General features: G+C 37.1%; 1 protein-coding gene across 4 annotated transcripts in view; it reads left to right on the top strand.

Annotated features, from left to right (window-relative positions):
- STAM2 (signal transducing adaptor molecule 2) overlaps positions 1-19128 on the top strand; it is a 49400-nt gene that overhangs the window by 12900 nt on the left and 17372 nt on the right. For 2 of the 4 annotated variants that reach the window (XM_019646561.1, XM_019646560.1), the window contains exons 1-7: positions 5429-5516; positions 12194-12278; positions 13163-13238; positions 13351-13449; positions 14367-14513; positions 17612-17681; positions 18252-18438. In XM_019646561.1, coding sequence (XP_019502106.1) covers positions 5432-5516; positions 12194-12278; positions 13163-13238; positions 13351-13449; positions 14367-14513; positions 17612-17681; positions 18252-18438 — 749 coding nt within the window. In that variant the 5' untranslated portion in view covers positions 5429-5431. Of the gene's footprint in view, positions 1-5428; positions 5517-12193; positions 12279-13162; positions 13239-13350; positions 13450-14366; positions 14514-17611; positions 17682-18251; positions 18439-19128 lie in introns of those variants that run through there. The other 2 variants (XM_019646562.1, XM_019646563.1) reach the window with 2 other exon arrangements.

Raw genomic sequence — 19128 nt, 5'->3', positions numbered from 1 at the left:
CGGTTACCCCAAGTCAATTCTTGAACACAATGAGGCTCTTACAATCTTTGTAAAAAAGTAAAGTAAAAAAATATGGTTATGGATGAGAATGATAGCCTTAAAAGCCATTTTTTTTCTATACTTTGCTTACATGATACCAAAAATCCTAATACCTTTAGATAGTTGCATATTTTAATTAATGTATTTTGTAACTTTTTAAACTATGAAATACTTTTATCATAAAGTATGGTATATAACATAAACTCCTACTCCTTTCATCCAACTCTGTCAAGTTCTAAAATTTTGCCTTTATTTTTTTTAAAGAAACATTCAAGATACAATTGAAATTTTCTTGTATATTTAGTAGCTATCTGATCCTATGTTTTTTTCCTTCCTTCTCAAAGTTAAAACACTCTCTAAAAAGATATAAACCATTTTATAATATACAGTTGACCCTTGAACAACATGGAGGTTAGGGGCACTTACCTGCTATGCAGTCAAAAATCCTCACATAACCCCCAAAACTTGACTAATAGCCTGCTGTTGACTTTGGAAGCTTTACTGATAACATAAACAGTCGATTAACACCTTTTGTATGTGTATTACATACTGTATTCTTACAGTAAAGTAAGCTGGAAAAAATAAAATGTTATTTAAAAAATAAGGAAGAGAAAATACATTTACAATACTATATTGTGTTTATTGATACTGTAAGTTTATGTCATCTGTTTTAGGCTATGTGGTCCATCTGAGTTGTTTCAAATTGTTGATGGAAAAAAATCCGCACCTAAGTGGACCCACGCAGTTGAAACCCATGTTGCTCAAGGGTCAACTATACTATACATACAAGTATATTATATGTATTGTTTCGCATGTTTATAAACTTCATAAAAATAGTGTCATTCGCACCTTGTCTTTCAGCATTTATTGTGATACTTATAGCTCTAGTTCATTGATTTTAAGAGCTATGTCGTATCCCACTGCACGAATATACCAAATTTTTTTATCCATTCTTCCATTAATGGACATGAAGTTTTTTCCAGTTTTTTTGCTATTACAGGTAATAACTGAGGTAAAAATTCTTATCCATGTTTTCTTCACATGAGTGATTGTCCAAGGATTGTATCTTGAAGAGGAATTCCGTATTAAGATTGTGGATAGTGCACAGTTGCAAAATATTAGATAGTGCAAAATTGCCCTTCCAGTGTTTGTGAGAGATTTTATTCCACCAGCAGTGCAAGTGAAGTCCCTGTTCCATATTCTCACTAATGCTGGGTAGTTTCAGATTTTTAACTTAATGCCAATTTGATGGGCATGAAATAGGGTATTGTTTTCATTTCATTTCAACTTCATTGCTAGTGAACTTGAGCACCTTTTCATGTTTCTTGGTCACTCTGTTTTCTATTTCTATAAATTGCCTGCTCATTACTTACTCTGTTGGATTATTTTTTCTTATTGATTTTTACAGTTCTATATACATTCTCTTCTAATCTTTTATTGGTTGTGAGAATTGCTAAGATATATCCCAGTTGTTTCTTTTTGTTTCTAATGTCTTTTATTGTTAAGAAAATTTAAGTTTTAATTTAGCGATAATCGTCTTTCTCCCTTGATTTTATTTTTCTTGTTTAAGAAAGTCTTCTCTATCCTGAGTTATAAGGATTTTGTCATATTTTCTTCTGAAAGGTTTAGTAAAGTTTTGATTTTCACAGTTAGGTCTTTAATCCATCTGGACTTGACCTTTCTGTAGGGCCTAATGAAGGATCTGATTGGATGGTCAACTGACAGTGGACAGTAGTCAATTTGTCTAATCACCATTTATTGAGTTGTTTATCCTTCCCCTACTAATTTAGAAAACTCTCTTCTTCATACAGTACAGTTTCTTTTTGAGGCCTGTGTCTATGCTTTCTGTGCTTCTACACTGTTTTCTTGAGCTATTCTGCACCAATACCACATTCTAATCTCAGTGACCTTTGTAGGTGGTAGGCCAAGTCCCCCATCTTGTTTTTCTTCATTTTGATAGTCTTAGCTGTTTGTGACCTTTGTTCTTTCATATGGGTTTATGATCAGATTTGTAAAATCATAAAAGGGAATTTCTTTTATGCTCTTTTAGGATTTAAGAGAAAAAATATTGTCATTTATTTTTTTGTTTCATATGTTCATTATTAATTTGATATTTTAAAAATATACATGTTTATTCCTTGGTAATAACATTTAGTTCTAAGCTTACTTAGATTATAGTTTGAAAGTAAGGCAAGAGGGAAAGAGGATGGTTTTTCTACAAGTGAATATACAACATAATACTATAGCAGTGTACTTAGGTGATCTGCCTCTATGCTGCTTTTTTGTTTATTTGTTTAAATGAAAGGACCTCAGAGGTGTTCTTAAAGTTAAAAGAGTAGATCTTGTTTATGTCATATAGAATACCAAACTCTGGTCACTTACCAACTGATAGTTCTAACCATCTATCACTCAGATAGCAAAACAAAACTTAAGGATATATCATTTCCTTTTTTTCTTTTTTTAAAATTGTTATTTTTTTAATTGGGGAATTGAGGGAGGGGAACAGTGTTGGGGAATTGGCGAGGGGGACCAGACAAGTTTTTGTTCTTCAATTTTAGTTGTGGAGGGCGCCAGTCTCCATCTGGGTGCCTGTTGGCAGCTCGTGGTCTCTTAAGTTCAAGTGTTGTGTTATAATCTTAGTTGCGGGTGGGCATAGCCACCATCCCATGTGAGAATCGAACGGGCAGCCTTCTTGTTAAGAGCGTGCACTCTATCCACTCAGCCATCTGGGTGGCAGCTCAGCTCAAGGTGCCGAGTTCAGTCTTCGTTGCAGGTGGGCATAGCCACCGTCCCACGCAGAAGTTGAACCAACAGCCTTGTTGTTAGGAGCACATGCTCTATCCACTGAGTTATCCGGGTGGGTGGCAGCTCAGCTCAAGGTGCTAAGTTCTGTCTTAGTCGCGAGTGGGTGTAGCCCACCATCGAACAAGCAATCTTGTTGTTAGGAGCCATGCTTTCACCAACTGAGCCGTCCTACCACCTGTTGGCAGCTCAGCTCAGGTGCTGCGTCACTGGCCCATGTGGGAATCGAACCGGCAGCCCTGTTGTTCAGAGCGCTGTTGCTCAAAGCTCGCGCTCTTAAGCTAACTCTTAACCAACTGAGCCACTCGGCCAGCCCAGGATATATCATTTCTTTGTCTCCTGTTACTTTTTCCCCCCTCCTTGGTTGTCTTGTATCCCCAAATCTGACCTCCCTCCCCTGACGCTGGTTTTTCACTTCGTCTAAATTATAAAATTTTTAAAAGTCTTTTTGCTTAATCTTTTTTCGTTTCAAATGGCCAATCAGCAACATTTGTCAAACTCCCTTGGTGCAAATATTGTTTCTAGAAACCTGAGACATTTCGGTATTACCCAAACATTCTTTACCCTTATCCTTTCCTTTGTAGGACTGGTTTCACACTGGCTTCTTAGCACCTTCAGGTCTTCTTTTGGAGTAATAAATATTGCTACCATCTTCAGGGATCGGCAAACTTTTGAGACGGAAGAGCCAATCCTGTCCCTCACAACAGTTTAAAAATCATTTGAGAGCCATAAATATATTTTTACAAATAAGGAAAAATTTTAAATCCTTTAAAAATTTTATAAATGAAACTATGATAGTTTTGTTTTCATTTCAATTGTACTTCAGAGCCACGTGTACATATCCAAAGAGCTGCATGTGGCTCCGGAGCTGGGGAGCTGCAGTTTGCCGACCCCTGTTCTAGACTACCCTTAACGTCTTATTAATGGACCTCCTACTGCCTGTGCTTGAGGGCAAGCTCCTCTCTGTTCCTACTTGTGAAACACTTAACATTTTTTATTACTACTGAGACCTGTTTGTGATGACTATCACTGTCCCATTCAAAGAGTACGTCCTTTAGTTTCCTCTAGTTGAATGTTGAAAACTGAAGATGCTGTGAAGTAGTTACAGTTCTGACTGACTTTTAATGCAACCTCAGAAGTTATATTTAATAGGTCTCTTATAAAAAGCATGAGGGGAGATGAAGGATTTAAAATTTTTGCTATTCACATTTCTATTATTTAATGTAACTTTTAAATGATCGCATGTAGGGTGAAAAAATTTGTCAGTAAAAATCTTTTTGTAACCGAAAACTTGCAAACACGTTTTTTGGTCAGTAAATACTCTCTTAAGAAGCACTTGTTTATTAGTTCTCATTTGTAACATGAGAACTGTAGTGACTCAATTTTCGTTCATTTGAACTAAAAGGGACTTTTTATTGTTATCTGGAACAGCTTCTTTTGCTTTCATGTTTCATAAGAAATTATCTTAACATTCTCTTCTAAAAGCTCTAAAAGAGATCTAGCGCGAGATCTAGCACGTGCAGTGTTTTGGTTTTCCTAGTAGTACTGAGCACTTGAGGTAGTTAGTTGATGGGGAAAAACGTTTTTTTAAATATTATAACCTTATCAGGCTCTATTACTTGTGTTAAAACAAAATTCAACTGAGTAAATCTGAAGATCTAATTGGTCTTATTGAATGGTTCATAAATCAGGCAACATCTCATCTAGCAGCAAGCAGAGTTACTCAGAGGAGTTATACAAAATGGAAAGCTTTTATAGAAAGGATTGTAGGGCAAGGAAGTCATTATAATGCAAAAGAAAAAGGAAAGTTCATTGGTGGAAAGGAGGCATTGAGGGTGACGACAGCGTCTCATTGGCTAAACTGTAGCATTTTCCATTGGCTGGGGTTGTTGCTGGGAGTTAAGAAAAACTTCCTCCTGCTGGTGTAGTAGACACACCTTCCTGTTGGAGATGGAACTTAAAGATGGAACTTAAAGTAAAAGATGATCATAAGTGAGTAGATTGTGAGAGCTCAGCAGAGAAATTGAAACTATAAAAATGGAATTTATTGAACTGGAAAGTACAGCATCTCAACTAAAAATATTCACTGAATGTGCTTAAAAGCAGGCTTGGTTTTCTTTGTGAGGCAGGCCTACTGTGATATTGAACTAAATTCTAGGGGGCCTTTACTCGTACGGTGTGGCCTTTGGGTTTCAATTGAATGCCTAAAATGTTCTCTCTTCTCTAGCTGGGTGGAATATTTGTCAGCTTGGCCTGCCATAACTAAATACCATAGAGTAGGTGGCTTAAACAACAGAAATTTATTTTCTCACAGTTCTGGAGACTGGAAGTCCAAGACCAAGGTCTCAGCAGGTTTGGTGCCTGGTGAGGACTCTCCCCTTGGGTTGCAGATGGCTGCCTTCTCACTGTGTACTCGTTGTGCGGGACCGCTTTGTGCATGTGAGGAGAGATACAGAGCTTTCTGGTGTCTCTTCTAAGGACACTTAACCCTGCTGGATCAGTGCCCCATCCTTATGATCTCATTTTACCTTATTTTTCTACAGGCCCAGTCTCCAAATACAGCCACACTGGTGGGTTAGGGCTTTAACATATGAATTTTGTGGACAGACATGCAGTCCATAATGCAGGAATTCCCAAGACTCCCAGCACTGGACAACCTTTCTGCCCCATAGTAGGTAATCTCTACTAGACCCCAAAGCCCTACCGCGCGCATGTAGCCCAGCCCATGACCAACATGGGCCCTGTGCTCAGAAATCTGTGCTCTGTCTCCCAGCTGCTCTGCTTGGGCTGGTCCTCTTTGTGTTGGGACAGGAAAGTGTTCCCAGGCAAAAAGCTGGGGCCATCGTGAGGCTCACTCTGTATTTCCCTTCCCTTAAAGAACTCAGACCTGCACTGCCTGTTATTCATTTCCTGAACACAGTTGCCTCATATATTTTAGCCTGTTTTATACTTGTTTTGGGTACAATAACAAATCTGGTACTAGATACTCTATTGTGGTTGGAAGCAGATCAGTCATGAGTTTTTATTTCCAAACAAAGTAGGAGGAATTTTAAAGGTCTCATGTGGACATTCTTGTTTTATATAGTTATTTTTTTTTAATTACTTATAGAGCCTATTTTATTAAAAGTTTTACAGGTAGACTTGAATTCTTTTTAAAGCTGTATGTTGAACATATTGGATTGTGTGGAGGGGGAGCCTTTTTGTTCCTTATAAGATAAGTATTGATGGACTGATTCTTTATATTGTTAGAATGTCTCTGAAATATTTCACTGGATATTTGAGGTTCTCTATATGCAATAATCAAAACATGGTGGTAAAATGTTATGACTTACACCCACCAAACCCTGGAAACGTAGCATGTAGGCCCCAGGAGGGCTCTTTTAACTCTCTCACTCTATGCATTTGACACAGGATAATGTGAGAAATGGCTCCAACACTGGGCAAAGTGACATGCTATAAAAGAATGTTCCTTAATTATAATATTTAAAATTTTTCCAGGAGCTTAAAATACTCCTAAGTACGTAATTTAACTGTTATTTAGTTCACTTGAAAAATGAAATCCTTTTTGGCAGGCCATTATAAAGTCTTCAGATTTTATACATTTTAAAAAGAATAATTGTGAGCCCTACATTTGTAGAGAGTAAACTCTGTTGGATAGAGAATTCAGATCAGGATTTTTTCATTTTCTATAAAATTAAATCAAGTACAGATATTCTGTTTAGATATTTTTGAAATTATTCCAAGGGTTTTGGGAGTGTTGAATAGGCTTCACATTTAATTGTATATCACATGGTCAAAATTGTGTGTGTGTATGTGTGTGTGTGTATTTGCATTCATACACATGTGTACTGACAAAATTTGATAGTTAATGATTCTGAAAGAGAATGGATAGATACTTAGATGTTGAAACTACTGCAGATAATTAAAAATATATCTTTTCTATCCTTGCTTCATACTTTGTGTTACATGCAATTCCAGAGAAGACTAAAGATTAACTTGTGAAAGAGAAATAATATTTATACAAAAGAGAATATAGTTGAATATTTAATCTTCAGGTAGTTCTAAACACTGTGCCAAATGATACTATATAAAAAAAAGAATGCTAAACCTGTACAGCAAAAACAAAATTCCATCAGGCAAAGAGGAAGTACGAGCATGAAACTGGCAAGTCGTGTGTAGTACAAAAAGCCCTTTGCTTCCCCCCCTTTATTTTTTTAATAATCAACAAATTTACTTTTTTTTTTTTTTTTTTAAGATTTTTGTTGGGGAATCGGGGGAAGGGGAACAGACAAGTTGCTGCCCTTTTGTTCTTCAGTCTAGTTGTGGAGGACGTTGCTTCACTGGCCCAAGTTGGCACCATCATTGCGCTCTTCCCGGGCGAGGCAGATCAGTCGCCGGCTTCTGGACGGCCGCTCACTGCGGCTGCTGGCCGCTCACGCTGGCTGCTGGCTACATACGGTAGCCCATGGCAACCCACTGCCACAGGGGCTGCAGCCTACGCCGTCACCGGTGACTCACGGCACCCCAGCTCCAGGTTGAGCTGTTGTTCAGCATCTTAGCTGTAGAGGGCAGTGTCACTGGCCCTCATATGTGGGATCCGAACCGGGGCCCTCTGGCGTCCCAAGCCAGTTCTTAACCAATGCGCCACTCGGCTGGCCCAACAAATTTACTTTTCACAGTCCAAGGCTGGGAAGTCCAAGATCAAGACGCTGGCAGATTTGATGTCTGAATCAGAGAGCCAGCTTTCTGATTTGTAGATGGTTGTCTTCTTCCTATGTCCTCACATGGCTGAAGTGACTCTGAGATAGCTGTCTGGGGTCACTTTTTTTAAAAAAATTTAAATTTACTGGGGGTAACATTGGTTAATAACATGTCAATTTCAGGTGTACAACTTTATAATACATCTGTATGACACTATTGTGTGCTCACCACTCAAAGTCTAGTCTCCTTTCATCCCCTTGTATTTGATCCCCTGTACCCTTTTTGTCCTCTCTGGTAACCACTATTCTGTTGTCTGTGTCTATGAATTTGTTTTTTTTGTTATGTTTTGTTTTTTCGTTTGTTGCTTTTTGTTTTATATCCCACATATGATTAAAATCATACAATTCTTGTCTTTTTCCACCTGACTTTTTTCACTTAGGGTAATGCTGTCAAGATCCATCCATGTTGTTGCAAATGGCAATATTTCCTCTTTTTTATGGCTGAGTAGTATTACATTGTATATATGTACCACATCTTCTTTATCTAATCGTCCTTTGAAGGACACTTGGGTCATTTCCATGTCTTCTTTGCCTCCCTTTTGAGGCATTTCCTTCTACATTTACCATCTCCCTATTGCGACTCCCAAAGGCATTGTCTTTCCTCTTCCTAGGCAAGCTGAGAACTAAAACCTCACAAGCCCACTAGTGCTGTTGCCTCTTGTTGTCACATGGTGGTGTTATTGAAGCTTGACCCTGTGCTGCCCCTTGGATGTTTGTCTTCTCAGTGATGAAGCCCTTGCTGGTCCAGAACTTTTGCACAGACTTCTCTGAGGCCACGTTGGGCATCATAAAAGCCCTTCTAGTTCATATACTTGGAAGCTCTGCTATTTCCCACATTACAACCATTGTGCCAGGGTGACAGAATATGGAGGAGCAAGCAGCATCATTCATTGAACACATATTTATTGAGCACCTACTGTGTGCCCAGATACTTCTCTCCACTTCGAATAATAATAGTGAATAAAACAAAACAAAAAATTCCTGCCATAATGGAGCCTACATTCATTCTGAGGGTTAGGGGAGGGAGAGAAGCAGTGACAGAGATGGCAAGATAAAGTATTTAGCTATGATGCATCTATAGAAAAGCTTATGCGTGAAATCCTGACATCTTTTGATTACTTTGTATTTGTTCTATGTAGAGCATCAATATGAATGAGACCAGTTAATGTAACAAAGCAGAAGACTGGGTACTTGATGGATTTAAAACCGCAATTTGCACATAATTTCTCAGCAGCTTGTATAAGCACTTGTGGCCACTGTATATAATGGTACATCATGCAGCTATTAAACATAGTGGTACACATGTATATTTATGAACATGGAGAGATGTTTCTGATCCGTGGAAATGTAGGTTAGGAAATGATACATTTAATATGATGTTAGTGGGAAATACTTTTTCACTTTCCCTCAGGTTTCCTTCCTGAGAGAGCTCCATCCTTTAGTGTCTCTCTGAGTCTGTGCCTACTGCTTTATTTACTCCACCCCTGGTGTAATGACTTATCTGATTGGTAAATTTGCAAGTAACTGGCCCTCTTGATGCACTTTGTCCATGTAGGAACTAGTCTTTCCACAGCCACTGAGTGCTTTCTCATCTGCTTCTCGATGGAATAAGTTATGCAGGGTCTCCCCGCTGCAGGGAGAGGTCTGCCACATGTAGTGCTAAGGCCTGCCCACCTCTGGGCTTCACTATTAGCAAGTCTGTTTGTCCAGTGCACCTGGAGCTTCTGTTAGTAGTAACAGCGGTATTTTATTCTTTGTTTTGTTTCTCAACTTATTCATAACTTTGGCAGGGAGCAGGTTATCAGTTTTGGGGTGCTGTCATTGGACACCTTATACTATGATCCTGTTTTATTTAGTTTTACACATATTTTTTATTATTTTTCCATATAAGTGTGTAGAAGTCTGGAAAGATATGCATCACAGTTTTAAAAGAGGATGGCAGAATTAGGTTTTTTTTCTTGTCTGTTACTTTCGAATTCACTGAATTTATTAGGTATGTTATTAAGAAATAGTTAAGCATTTTAAACCTCTAAAAAAATACATACTGGGCCAGCCAAGTGGCTCATTTAGTTAAGAGCACGAGCCCCGAGCAACAGGGTCACTGGTTCGATTCCCACATGGGCCAGTGAGCTGCGCCCGAGTTGAGCTGCCAGTGATCTGCCAACAGGTGGCAGGATGGCTCAGCTGGTGAGAGCATGTGCTCCTAACAACAAGGTTGCCGGTTCGACTCCCACATGGGATGGTGGGCTATGCCTGCCCTGAGCTGCCAACGGGCGGCCTGATGGCTCAGTGGTTAGAACGTGTGCTCTTAGCAACAAGGTTGCGGGTTTGACTCCCGCATGGGATGGTGGGCTACACACATCCACAACTAAAATTGAACACAGCATCTTGAGCTGAGCTGCCCTGAGCTGCCGATGGGCGGCTGGATGGCAACTGGACTTGGAGCTGAGCTAGCTGCGCCCTCCACAACGAAGATTGAAGGACAACGACTTGGCTGTTCTCCTTCCCCAGTTCCTCAGTTTAAAAAAAAAAATACATCCTGGTCTGACTTTCCATGTAGAAGAATTAATCATCTTTGTACAAGGAAAGAAGTTGGACCTGAGTAGATATGTTTCCACCTACATAGCTTGGTGCATAAGTTTAGAACTTATGTGAGGCAAAAATATATTACTTTTCTAAAACCTGTAGCTTGTCATTTCAGCATGTATGTCAAGATAATTCTTTCTATCCATCGCGTTAAGCAATTTACATGGCTTTTAAAAAGTGAGTTCCACCATTTAACTGAGGTTAACTGGATTCTGTGTTTCTCTTTACTGCTTGCAAAGTATGACTCTAAACCTGTTTATTTTTTGGCTTCTTTTATTATCCATTGCCTTTGAAAAAGGAACTATAGATTTCTACCATCCTTCCTGCTTATCACTGTGATAAGCAAATATGTATATAATACCCAGGTTTGGCTGTATTTGAAATTATAGGATATAAAGGGGAAAAGACAAAGCAAAAGTTTCTAAAGTGGTAATTTTCATATCCTCTTCCCCATACTAGCAGAAAAAAATTGTTTTTCTTGATATTGAAATTTTATAGAAGTTAAGAGTAAAAAATGCTATATAACTCGGTCATTATATTCTAATCATTTTTTTAAAAAATTTACTTATAAATTTTTATTTTGATCATAAATTATTTCAGACCACAAAAAAATACTGAGAATAAAGTAATTTCTGGATATTTACTTCAGAACTTAAACAAAACTTATTAAATATAATTAAGCCCCCATGTAACCCATTTTTATCCCCCATCCACCTCCAGTTTGATGTTTATCATTCTCATGCATATGTTAATATTTTTTACTACCTTTGTATGTATTTCTAAAGAATATAGTATATTTTTTGGATGTTTCAAAACTTTTTGTGAAACATTCATCTATTGCTGATGACAATATAAAGTGGTACAGGTGCTTTGGAAAACTGACAGATCCTAAAAAAATTAAATAAGAGTTACTGTGAGACTGAACAATTATCCTACAGATAGGAAAACATACACCCACACAAAAATTTGTACACAAATGTTCACAGCAGCATTGCATTATATTACCCCCCCCCAAATTAAAACAAACAAAAAAACCCTCAAATGTTCATCAACTGTTGAATGGATAAATAAAATGAAGTATATCAATACAATGGAATAATATTCAACCATAAAAAGAAATGAAGTACTGATTCATGCTTCAACATGGATGACCCTTGGAAACATTATACTAAATAAAAGAAGCTTGTCACAAAAGACCATATGTTGCATGATTCTATTGATATGAAAAGTCTAGAATAGGAACCTATAGAGACAGAAAGTAGATTAGTGGTTGTCCAGAGCTGGGAGTATCGGGTGAGAATGGGCTATGACTGACAGTGAGCATGGACTTCTTTTTTAGGGTAATGAAAATGTTCTAAAATTAGATAGCAGTGATAGTTGCACAACTCTGTAATTATATTAAAAATCTTAAATTGTACACTTTAAATGAGTGAATTGTATTGGGATGTGAATTGTTATTTTAATAAAGCTGTTTAAAAAGTTCATGTGAATGTTATATATTCTGTTAGCTTTTTTTTAACTCAGAAGCAAAAGTAAATCATTAGATTTTGAGATTTACACATTTTTATACATTTAGTTCTGTATAACTTATTTTCACATTCCATTGTATGAGTTTACTGTATTAATACATTTTCTTTTGCTCTTAAAAACAATGATTCAGTGAACAGTTTCATCCATATTTCCTTACATGATGACACATTTTCAAGGCTTTCTTCCAAATTAGAATTTGATACGATTATTGATAATTTGTAATTTATTTAGTATTATTTAACTATATATAGAAGGCATTTTATTGGTGTATGGTTGAACATTTAATTTATTTAATTATACAATTTAAAATTGAAATTAGTAGAAGTATTCTGCCTTCTGAGGTTTTTTCATAGTTCTTTTGTATTTGGCAAAAGAGAAGGTAGGGCTTCTTAACTTCTTAACTACTGTTGTCTTTCTTAGTATTTTAGTGTTCCATAAGACATGTCCTAATTTTTGTGTATGCTAATATCTTATAGAAAAAGCCACAAATGAGTATAACACGACGGAAGATTGGAGCCTTATTATGGACATATGTGATAAAGTTGGAAGCACTCCTAATGGGTAAGATGTCCAGTTATGCCCAGTGAATGTCTAGGAGCCTCATTAACCTGTGTCTCTTTTCTTGATGTAACTTTGAAAGGAAAAGGGGATTTTGCTCTTTACTTTTGGGGAATAAAAATAAAGAGATCGTGGTGGTGGGATTTATGGGATTAACCTTATCCTGAAGGAACAAATGGAAAAGAGTTCAACTGCAAACCTGAGAGATATTACAACACATAAAGTCTTGATGCAATAGAGACACATGTTAATGAATAGAGTAGTTGTATAGGGAATTCCCTTGTGACTTAGACATATATGGGAGCCTTTTAATAATAAAGTAGGTAAATGTATAATAGGTAATATGCTGGAAAAGCCTTTCAGTAATGAATAGATACATATAATAATGAAAAAAGTGACTATAAAAAAGGGTGCTTTGGGGGACAATGCAGCAGTTAAGCAGAACTGATTTTACTTTAGAAGTTTAGAAGACCGATGAAAGCACTTGTTTTAACATAGCTTTTCAAAGTGCATTCATGCATGTTTGTACTTAAACCTTTTAGTACTCATTTTTTGCTCACTTTTTTTTCAAGTTAAGAATTTGCTTTCTGAAAGCTAAGTCTGCCTTGAACAAGTGAAAAGATATGATACAATTCTCTTGTGTTGACTGACCTTTTCTGAAATGATTTGGTTTTGCAATATACGACCTTTGCAACAATTTTTTTTAAAGTTCTACAAGTCTATGAGCAAAAGCTTGTTTAACATTATTTTAAAGATTTATTTCTTTAACAAAGTGAAGTTGGCAAGTTTTTATTTTTAAATTTAAAGTTGTTTGGTAGTAAAAAATATTTTTAATGTTTGATTTGAAATTCTTAATAATTACTTAACCTCCTTCATTTTTTTCTTAGAGCAAAAGATTGCCTAAAAGCCATAATGAAACGGGTAAATCATAAGGTTCCTCATGTTGCTCTGCAAGCGTTAACTGTAAGTAAAAGTAAAAGTCGTGTTATTATTTGACCTATTTTAAATGTGTATTTATTTTAGTAAGTTAAGATATCTCAACATTTGTATATTGATTTTTATTTTAATTTAATAGCTTCTTGGGGCTTGTGTGGCAAACTGTGGAAAGATATTTCATTTAGAAGTATGTTCCCGTGATTTTGCAACAGAAGTACGTGCTGTGATAAAAAATAAGGTAAATTTTAAAAAGAGAAGAAATTTAAGTCATTAAAAAATATGCGTACTCTATGTCATTTTAACTATATATAGTATTAATAAAGTATTATAAATAAAGTCATTTTTAGATAAATTTGAAATCAAACAAACTTCCTGTTTTTAAATTCGATGTTTTCATTCGTAGCACCAAAAACTATTTTCCTTCCTAAAGCGTATATGCTTGTGTTAATAGCTAATCTTTATTGAGCGTTAGGTAGCAGTCACTGCTTTAAGCATTTTACATATGCTATCTTGTTTAATGCTCTTAATAACACTTGGAATTTAGATTCTCTTGTCATTATTAATTTATAGATGCAGAAACTGAGACTTAGAAGTTAAGTAACTTGTCCAAGGTCATGCAGCTAGTAAGTGGCATATCCAGGTTCAGATCCAGGTTTCTGTGACTGCAGAGTCCAAACTAACCGCCATTCTGTACTGATTCCCATTAGAGATGGCTAGCAAATGGGGTCTTTATTCTAGAGCAGAGTGGAGGGGGGTCTTCAGTATAGGGCTGCTGTTATTGATTTCTTTGAGATGGAAACTCTGAAGCACCATTCTCATGCTGGCAAAAATCCTAGAATTTTAGGTTAGTTGATATAAAAAGCTTAATTTAATACTGAGAACATTAAGAAAACAGAATAACTTCTGAATATAAACGACATATCATTATAAGATGACTTAGAAATTAATGTTCAAAAGGATAATTTTGTAATAAACAACTATCTTAAAATGTAAATAGGCATTTATCAGGCACTCATCTAGGCTAGAGATTGGTGGACTTTTGTTCATGTTCATATGAGTAAAGAAAATTTTGGTGATAATTCTCTTTGTTAAATAATTCAAGTACTTAACTTTAACCACAGCTTTTTTTTTTTTCCTTTGCCTTTTCTTTAAAAGGCTCATCCTAAAGTATGTGAAAAACTGAAATCTTTAATGGTGGAGTGGTCAGAAGAATTTCAGAAGGATCCTCAGTTTAGTCTAATATCTGCAACTATTAAATCTATGAAAGAAGAAGGAATTACTTTTCCTTCAGCAGGTTCTCAGGTAAGAGATTGATTTAAACCCACGGTTGACCCTATACTATTTTGAAGGTATGTATCTTATGTAAAAGTTGGGCAATGTCTGTTTTTCTTTTCTTTTTCTTTTTTTTAAGCTTAGCCATCCTGCCACCTGTTGGCAGCTCAGCGGCAGCTCAGCTCGGGCCGTGAATCACACCAGGGACCCTATTGCTCAGAGCTCAAACTCTTTTTTGAATTTTTTATTGGGGAATTGGGGGATGGGAACAGGGCTGGGGAATTGGGGGAAGGGGAACAGACAAGTTGCTGTCGTTTTGTTCTTCAGTCCAGTTATGGAGGATGTTGCTTCACTGGCCCAAGTTGGCACCATCATTGCGCTCTTCCTGGGCGAGGCAGATCAGTCGCCGGCTTCTGGACGGCCACTCACTGCAACTGCTGGCCGCTCACGCTAGCTGCTGGCTACATACAGTAGCCCATGGCAACCCACTGCCACAGGGGCTGCAGCCTACGCCAACGCCGGTGACTCACGGCAGCCCAGCTCCAGGTTGAGCTGTTGTTCAGCATCTTAGCTGTAGAGGGCAGTGTCACTGGCCCTCATATGTGGAATCGGAACCAGGCCCTCCTGGCATCCAAAGCCAGTTCTTAACCATCGCGCCACTCGGCCGGCCCCGAGAGCTCAAACTCTTGAGTGAGCTCTTAACCAACTGAGCCACTCTACCGGCCCTCTTTTTTTTTTTTTTTCAGACTTTGTTTGGAAATTGGGGAAGGGGAACAGCCAAGTTGTTGTCCTTTAGTCTTAGTTGTGGAGGGCACAGCTAGCTCAGCTCAAAGTCCAGTTGCCATCCGGCCTCCCGTCAGTAGCTTGTGACCTCTCAGCTCAAGGTGCTGTGTTCAATCTTAGTTGTGGGTGGGCGTAGCCCACCATCCCATGTGGGAGTCGAACGGGCAACCTTGTTGTTAGGAGCATGTGCTCTCACCAGCTGAGCCATCCTGCCACCTGTTGGCAGCTCAGCGGCAGCTCATCTTGGGCACAGCTCACTGGCCCATGTGGGAATTGAACCAGTGACCCTGTTGCTCAGGGCTTGCACTCTTAACCAACTGAGCCACTCGGCTAGCCCAGGCAAGGTCTGTTTTAATGATCGCCCACCTTCACTCTCCAAGTGCCTGTCTAGGATAGTGCCTTATATTTAGTAGATGTTTTAATTGTTGAGTGAATTTCTTCTGCATATCAAAACTTTGAGAAGTGATTCAGCCATAAATAATCTGCTTAAGGCTACTCTAGAGTCATTTAGAGGCATAGCTGTTTGAGAGGGCCTTGTGTTCAAGAAATTTATAATACATTTGAAGGGTAGATATACAAGGTATAAAAATACGGTGAATGTTTAAATTTAAAAAAATTTATTACAGTGAAAGACATTGCTATTAATCCACCTCAAAGTACTCCCCCTCACTTTGAACACACTTATCCCATCGTTCTTGCCACTTCCTGAAACAGTTCTGAAAGTCCTCTTTGTGAGTGTCTTTAGTTGCTCTGTCGTGGCTGCCTCTATGTCCTAAACTGATTCAAAACATTTATCTTTCATGGTCATTTTGACTTTGGGAAGAACCAGAAGTCCCATGGTGCCAGATCTGGTGAATAAGGTGGATGAGGACACGCCATAATGTTTTGATTTGACAGAAATTGTCATATACCAGAAGTGATGTGTTACACATAGCATTGTCATGATGGAAGGTGATTTAGGGCACACTTTAAAACACACCTCTCAACCGTAGCTCACACCCGACTGACTGCACCGAACAAGTTGAAACTTGTCACACACTATTACTAAGTGCACCGCTTCCCATATTGAAGATCTCTGCCTTTCCATTGGATGGCACTTGGCAGCAGCATTCACTTTATTTTTTTATCACCTTGTATACAGGTGAAAAACAACTAAATTATAAGTGACAAATATGGATGAGGGGTACAAAAACTTGATGCCAGGAGAGACAGGTTATTATAGACTGGGATGGTGAAGGAGGCGAAGAGGTAGAATTTTTAGACTGTAATGCATTTCAATAGGTAAAGAGGAGTAAAAAGATTGAGGGAGGAATGGCATGAACAAATTTGTGGAACTGAGAAAGCGCAAGACCTGTGTGTTGAAGAGTGAATATGTCTGGAATGAATGGTTTACGTATAAAATGGGTGGAGCTATAAGACTAGAAATTTATCTGCGGAGACGGGATAGCTTTAGAAGGACAGAGGTGGAGGCAGAGATAATGAGTCATGGAGTGACTTAGGCCTGCTGGAGAAAAACATTGTATCTTGGGTTTTGCTCTCAGTGCCTCTTGCCATTCACTTAATATTAGGATATGGGCTAGGGAAAGAGAATAAGAAAAGTACTATACATTTTTTTTTTAATTATAGACTGTAGACTAAAGAAACAAACTTAAGGATTCAAGGTAGAATTTTGGGACAAAAGCCTTACAAGTAATAAAAAGCAAGCACTTTCCTGCCCTGTTCTTTCTGCGTGTTTCTCAAAAATCTGTGTGAAAGAACTGCTGGATCGTTCAGAATCTTGCACACCTGTGTCTTTCATGCCTTTAAGTTTAAGCATGCCCTTCCTTAGTCCTTTGCTATGCCCGAAGAGCCACCTTCCTTGAACACAGTGAGTAGGAAGAGGCATCACATGTGTTCCTTGGAGCTGCATGTGTTGTCTTTGTCCTCCCTTCTCTTCTCTTCAGTAGCTACCATGGCTTCTTGCTGCCCCTTCTCTCATAGCTCCTGACCTACCTGTAGCAATATAGCACCTCTCACTGAGTAAGAGACCTTGGATAGTTGAGATAAGGAAGTGCAATCAGGAAAGATTCGTATTTAAGTACTTTTATGTATGCCCAGTTCTATGTCAGATACTTAGATTTATGCAAAATGTAAGCCATTCCATGCCCTTCATGAGTTTATAATGTTTTCTTGAAAATTCTTAGGTTTCATTTTAGTATTTGAAAACAGCTACTTAAAATAATCCTAAATAACTTTTAAATGAAAATCAATTATATCAGTTTTATTTTAAATTAGCATGTGCAATTGATTATAGCATGTGTTTTCTTTAAAAGGGTAGCTCTGTTCATTTTACTTGTACTTTACAGACTGTCTCAGTGGCTGCCAAGAATGGTATGTCATCAAACAAAAACAAAGAAGATGAAGACATAGCTAAAGGTAAATGATCAAATGGGTAACTTAGTATTGCTTAAAACCTCCTTGCCAGAACAATTTATTGGAATAAAAATTATAATAAAACTGAGTATTTTTTTAGTATTCAAATCTAAAACTATTATAGTAGGGTCTAAAAGTAAGGAAAACAACTGACATGATATAAATCAATTTAATTCATTATCATTGGCAGTAATATGCATTTCATGACCTACCTTTAGAGAGATTACATTTCACCTTTTCTTTAATGCCAGAGTTATGAGTCAAGCACAGAAATATGTTCACCGCTGTCCTATATGGAAAGCTACCCATATTATAATGTCACAATCTGTTTGTTATAAAAATAATAACTGCTGTATATGACAGACTGTTGTAATAAAGAATGAGCAAAAACTTTATTTTAAAAAATGTCATGATTCTCTGCCCCTCAAGAAAGTTAACTGTTTAGCATTTAATGGACAAATAAAATATCCACTTGATTTATTCTTATTAAATATTATGTTATCTAATATTTCTTTTTAAACTTTTTAAAAATCAGAATTCTGTCTTATTTTGAATTTTAATTTTTCAAACTAGCTATTGAATTATCGTTGCAAGAGCAGAAGCAGCAGCACACGGAAACAAAATCCTTATATCCATCTACAGAAGTTCAACTAAATAATAAAGTTGCAAGGAAAGTGAGAGCTTTATATGATTTTGAAGCCGTTGAGGACAATGAACTCACCTTTAAACATGGTGAAATTATTATTGTTTTGGATGACAGGTATGTATAAAATCATTATTTCTGGAATATTTTGAAGTTAAATATAATCTTATTTTAGAATCCTGCATATTCAGCTCTTTGACTTATTTAAATTGTCATAGAACCTTTTCATACCTTAATTATTTTTTTCTAAAATAAAAGTTAGACTAGGTTATGTGAGTTTCTTATCCTTTTGTTACATTTGGTTTTACATTATGTCTTGGATAAAAGATGTACTAAATGATATTGTTGATTATCATGATTGGAAAACATAAATATTCAGTCATCTGAATGCATTTACATTGGGAGTTGTGTATACCAAATTGCTGGGAAATAAGCTTTAAAAAGAAATACAGAAATACCTTGGTTTGATAGCATAATTCATTCCGGAAACAAACTACTCGTAAGACATCGCTCGTTTACCACATTAAAATGTATTAGGAATGTTTGCTTGTCTTGCGGAACACTCACAAACTATGTTACTCGCAATCCAAGGTTTTACTGTATAGCTAGCTATATTACCTTTGATCAAAGCAACCAAAAGCTATGCTCAGCTCCTTTCCAATTTTTAATCTGCTACTCTACTCTCCTTCACAACTTCTCTATCATTTAAATGTAATAAAGAATAGACCTATCTATATTGGGCCTAACTCTAGTCTTTACTGTGCTTTTAAAAGAAGTGGATGAAATTTAGCAAGAGTGAGACTTAAC

The sequence above is a fragment of the Hipposideros armiger genome, unplaced genomic scaffold, assembly GCF_001890085.2.
Source record: "Hipposideros armiger isolate ML-2016 unplaced genomic scaffold, ASM189008v1 scaffold_104, whole genome shotgun sequence".
Lineage (NCBI taxonomy): Eukaryota > Metazoa > Chordata > Mammalia > Chiroptera > Hipposideridae > Hipposideros > Hipposideros armiger.
Note: the sequence above shows the minus strand (reverse complement) of the source record. Positions and strands in the feature narration are given on the sequence as shown.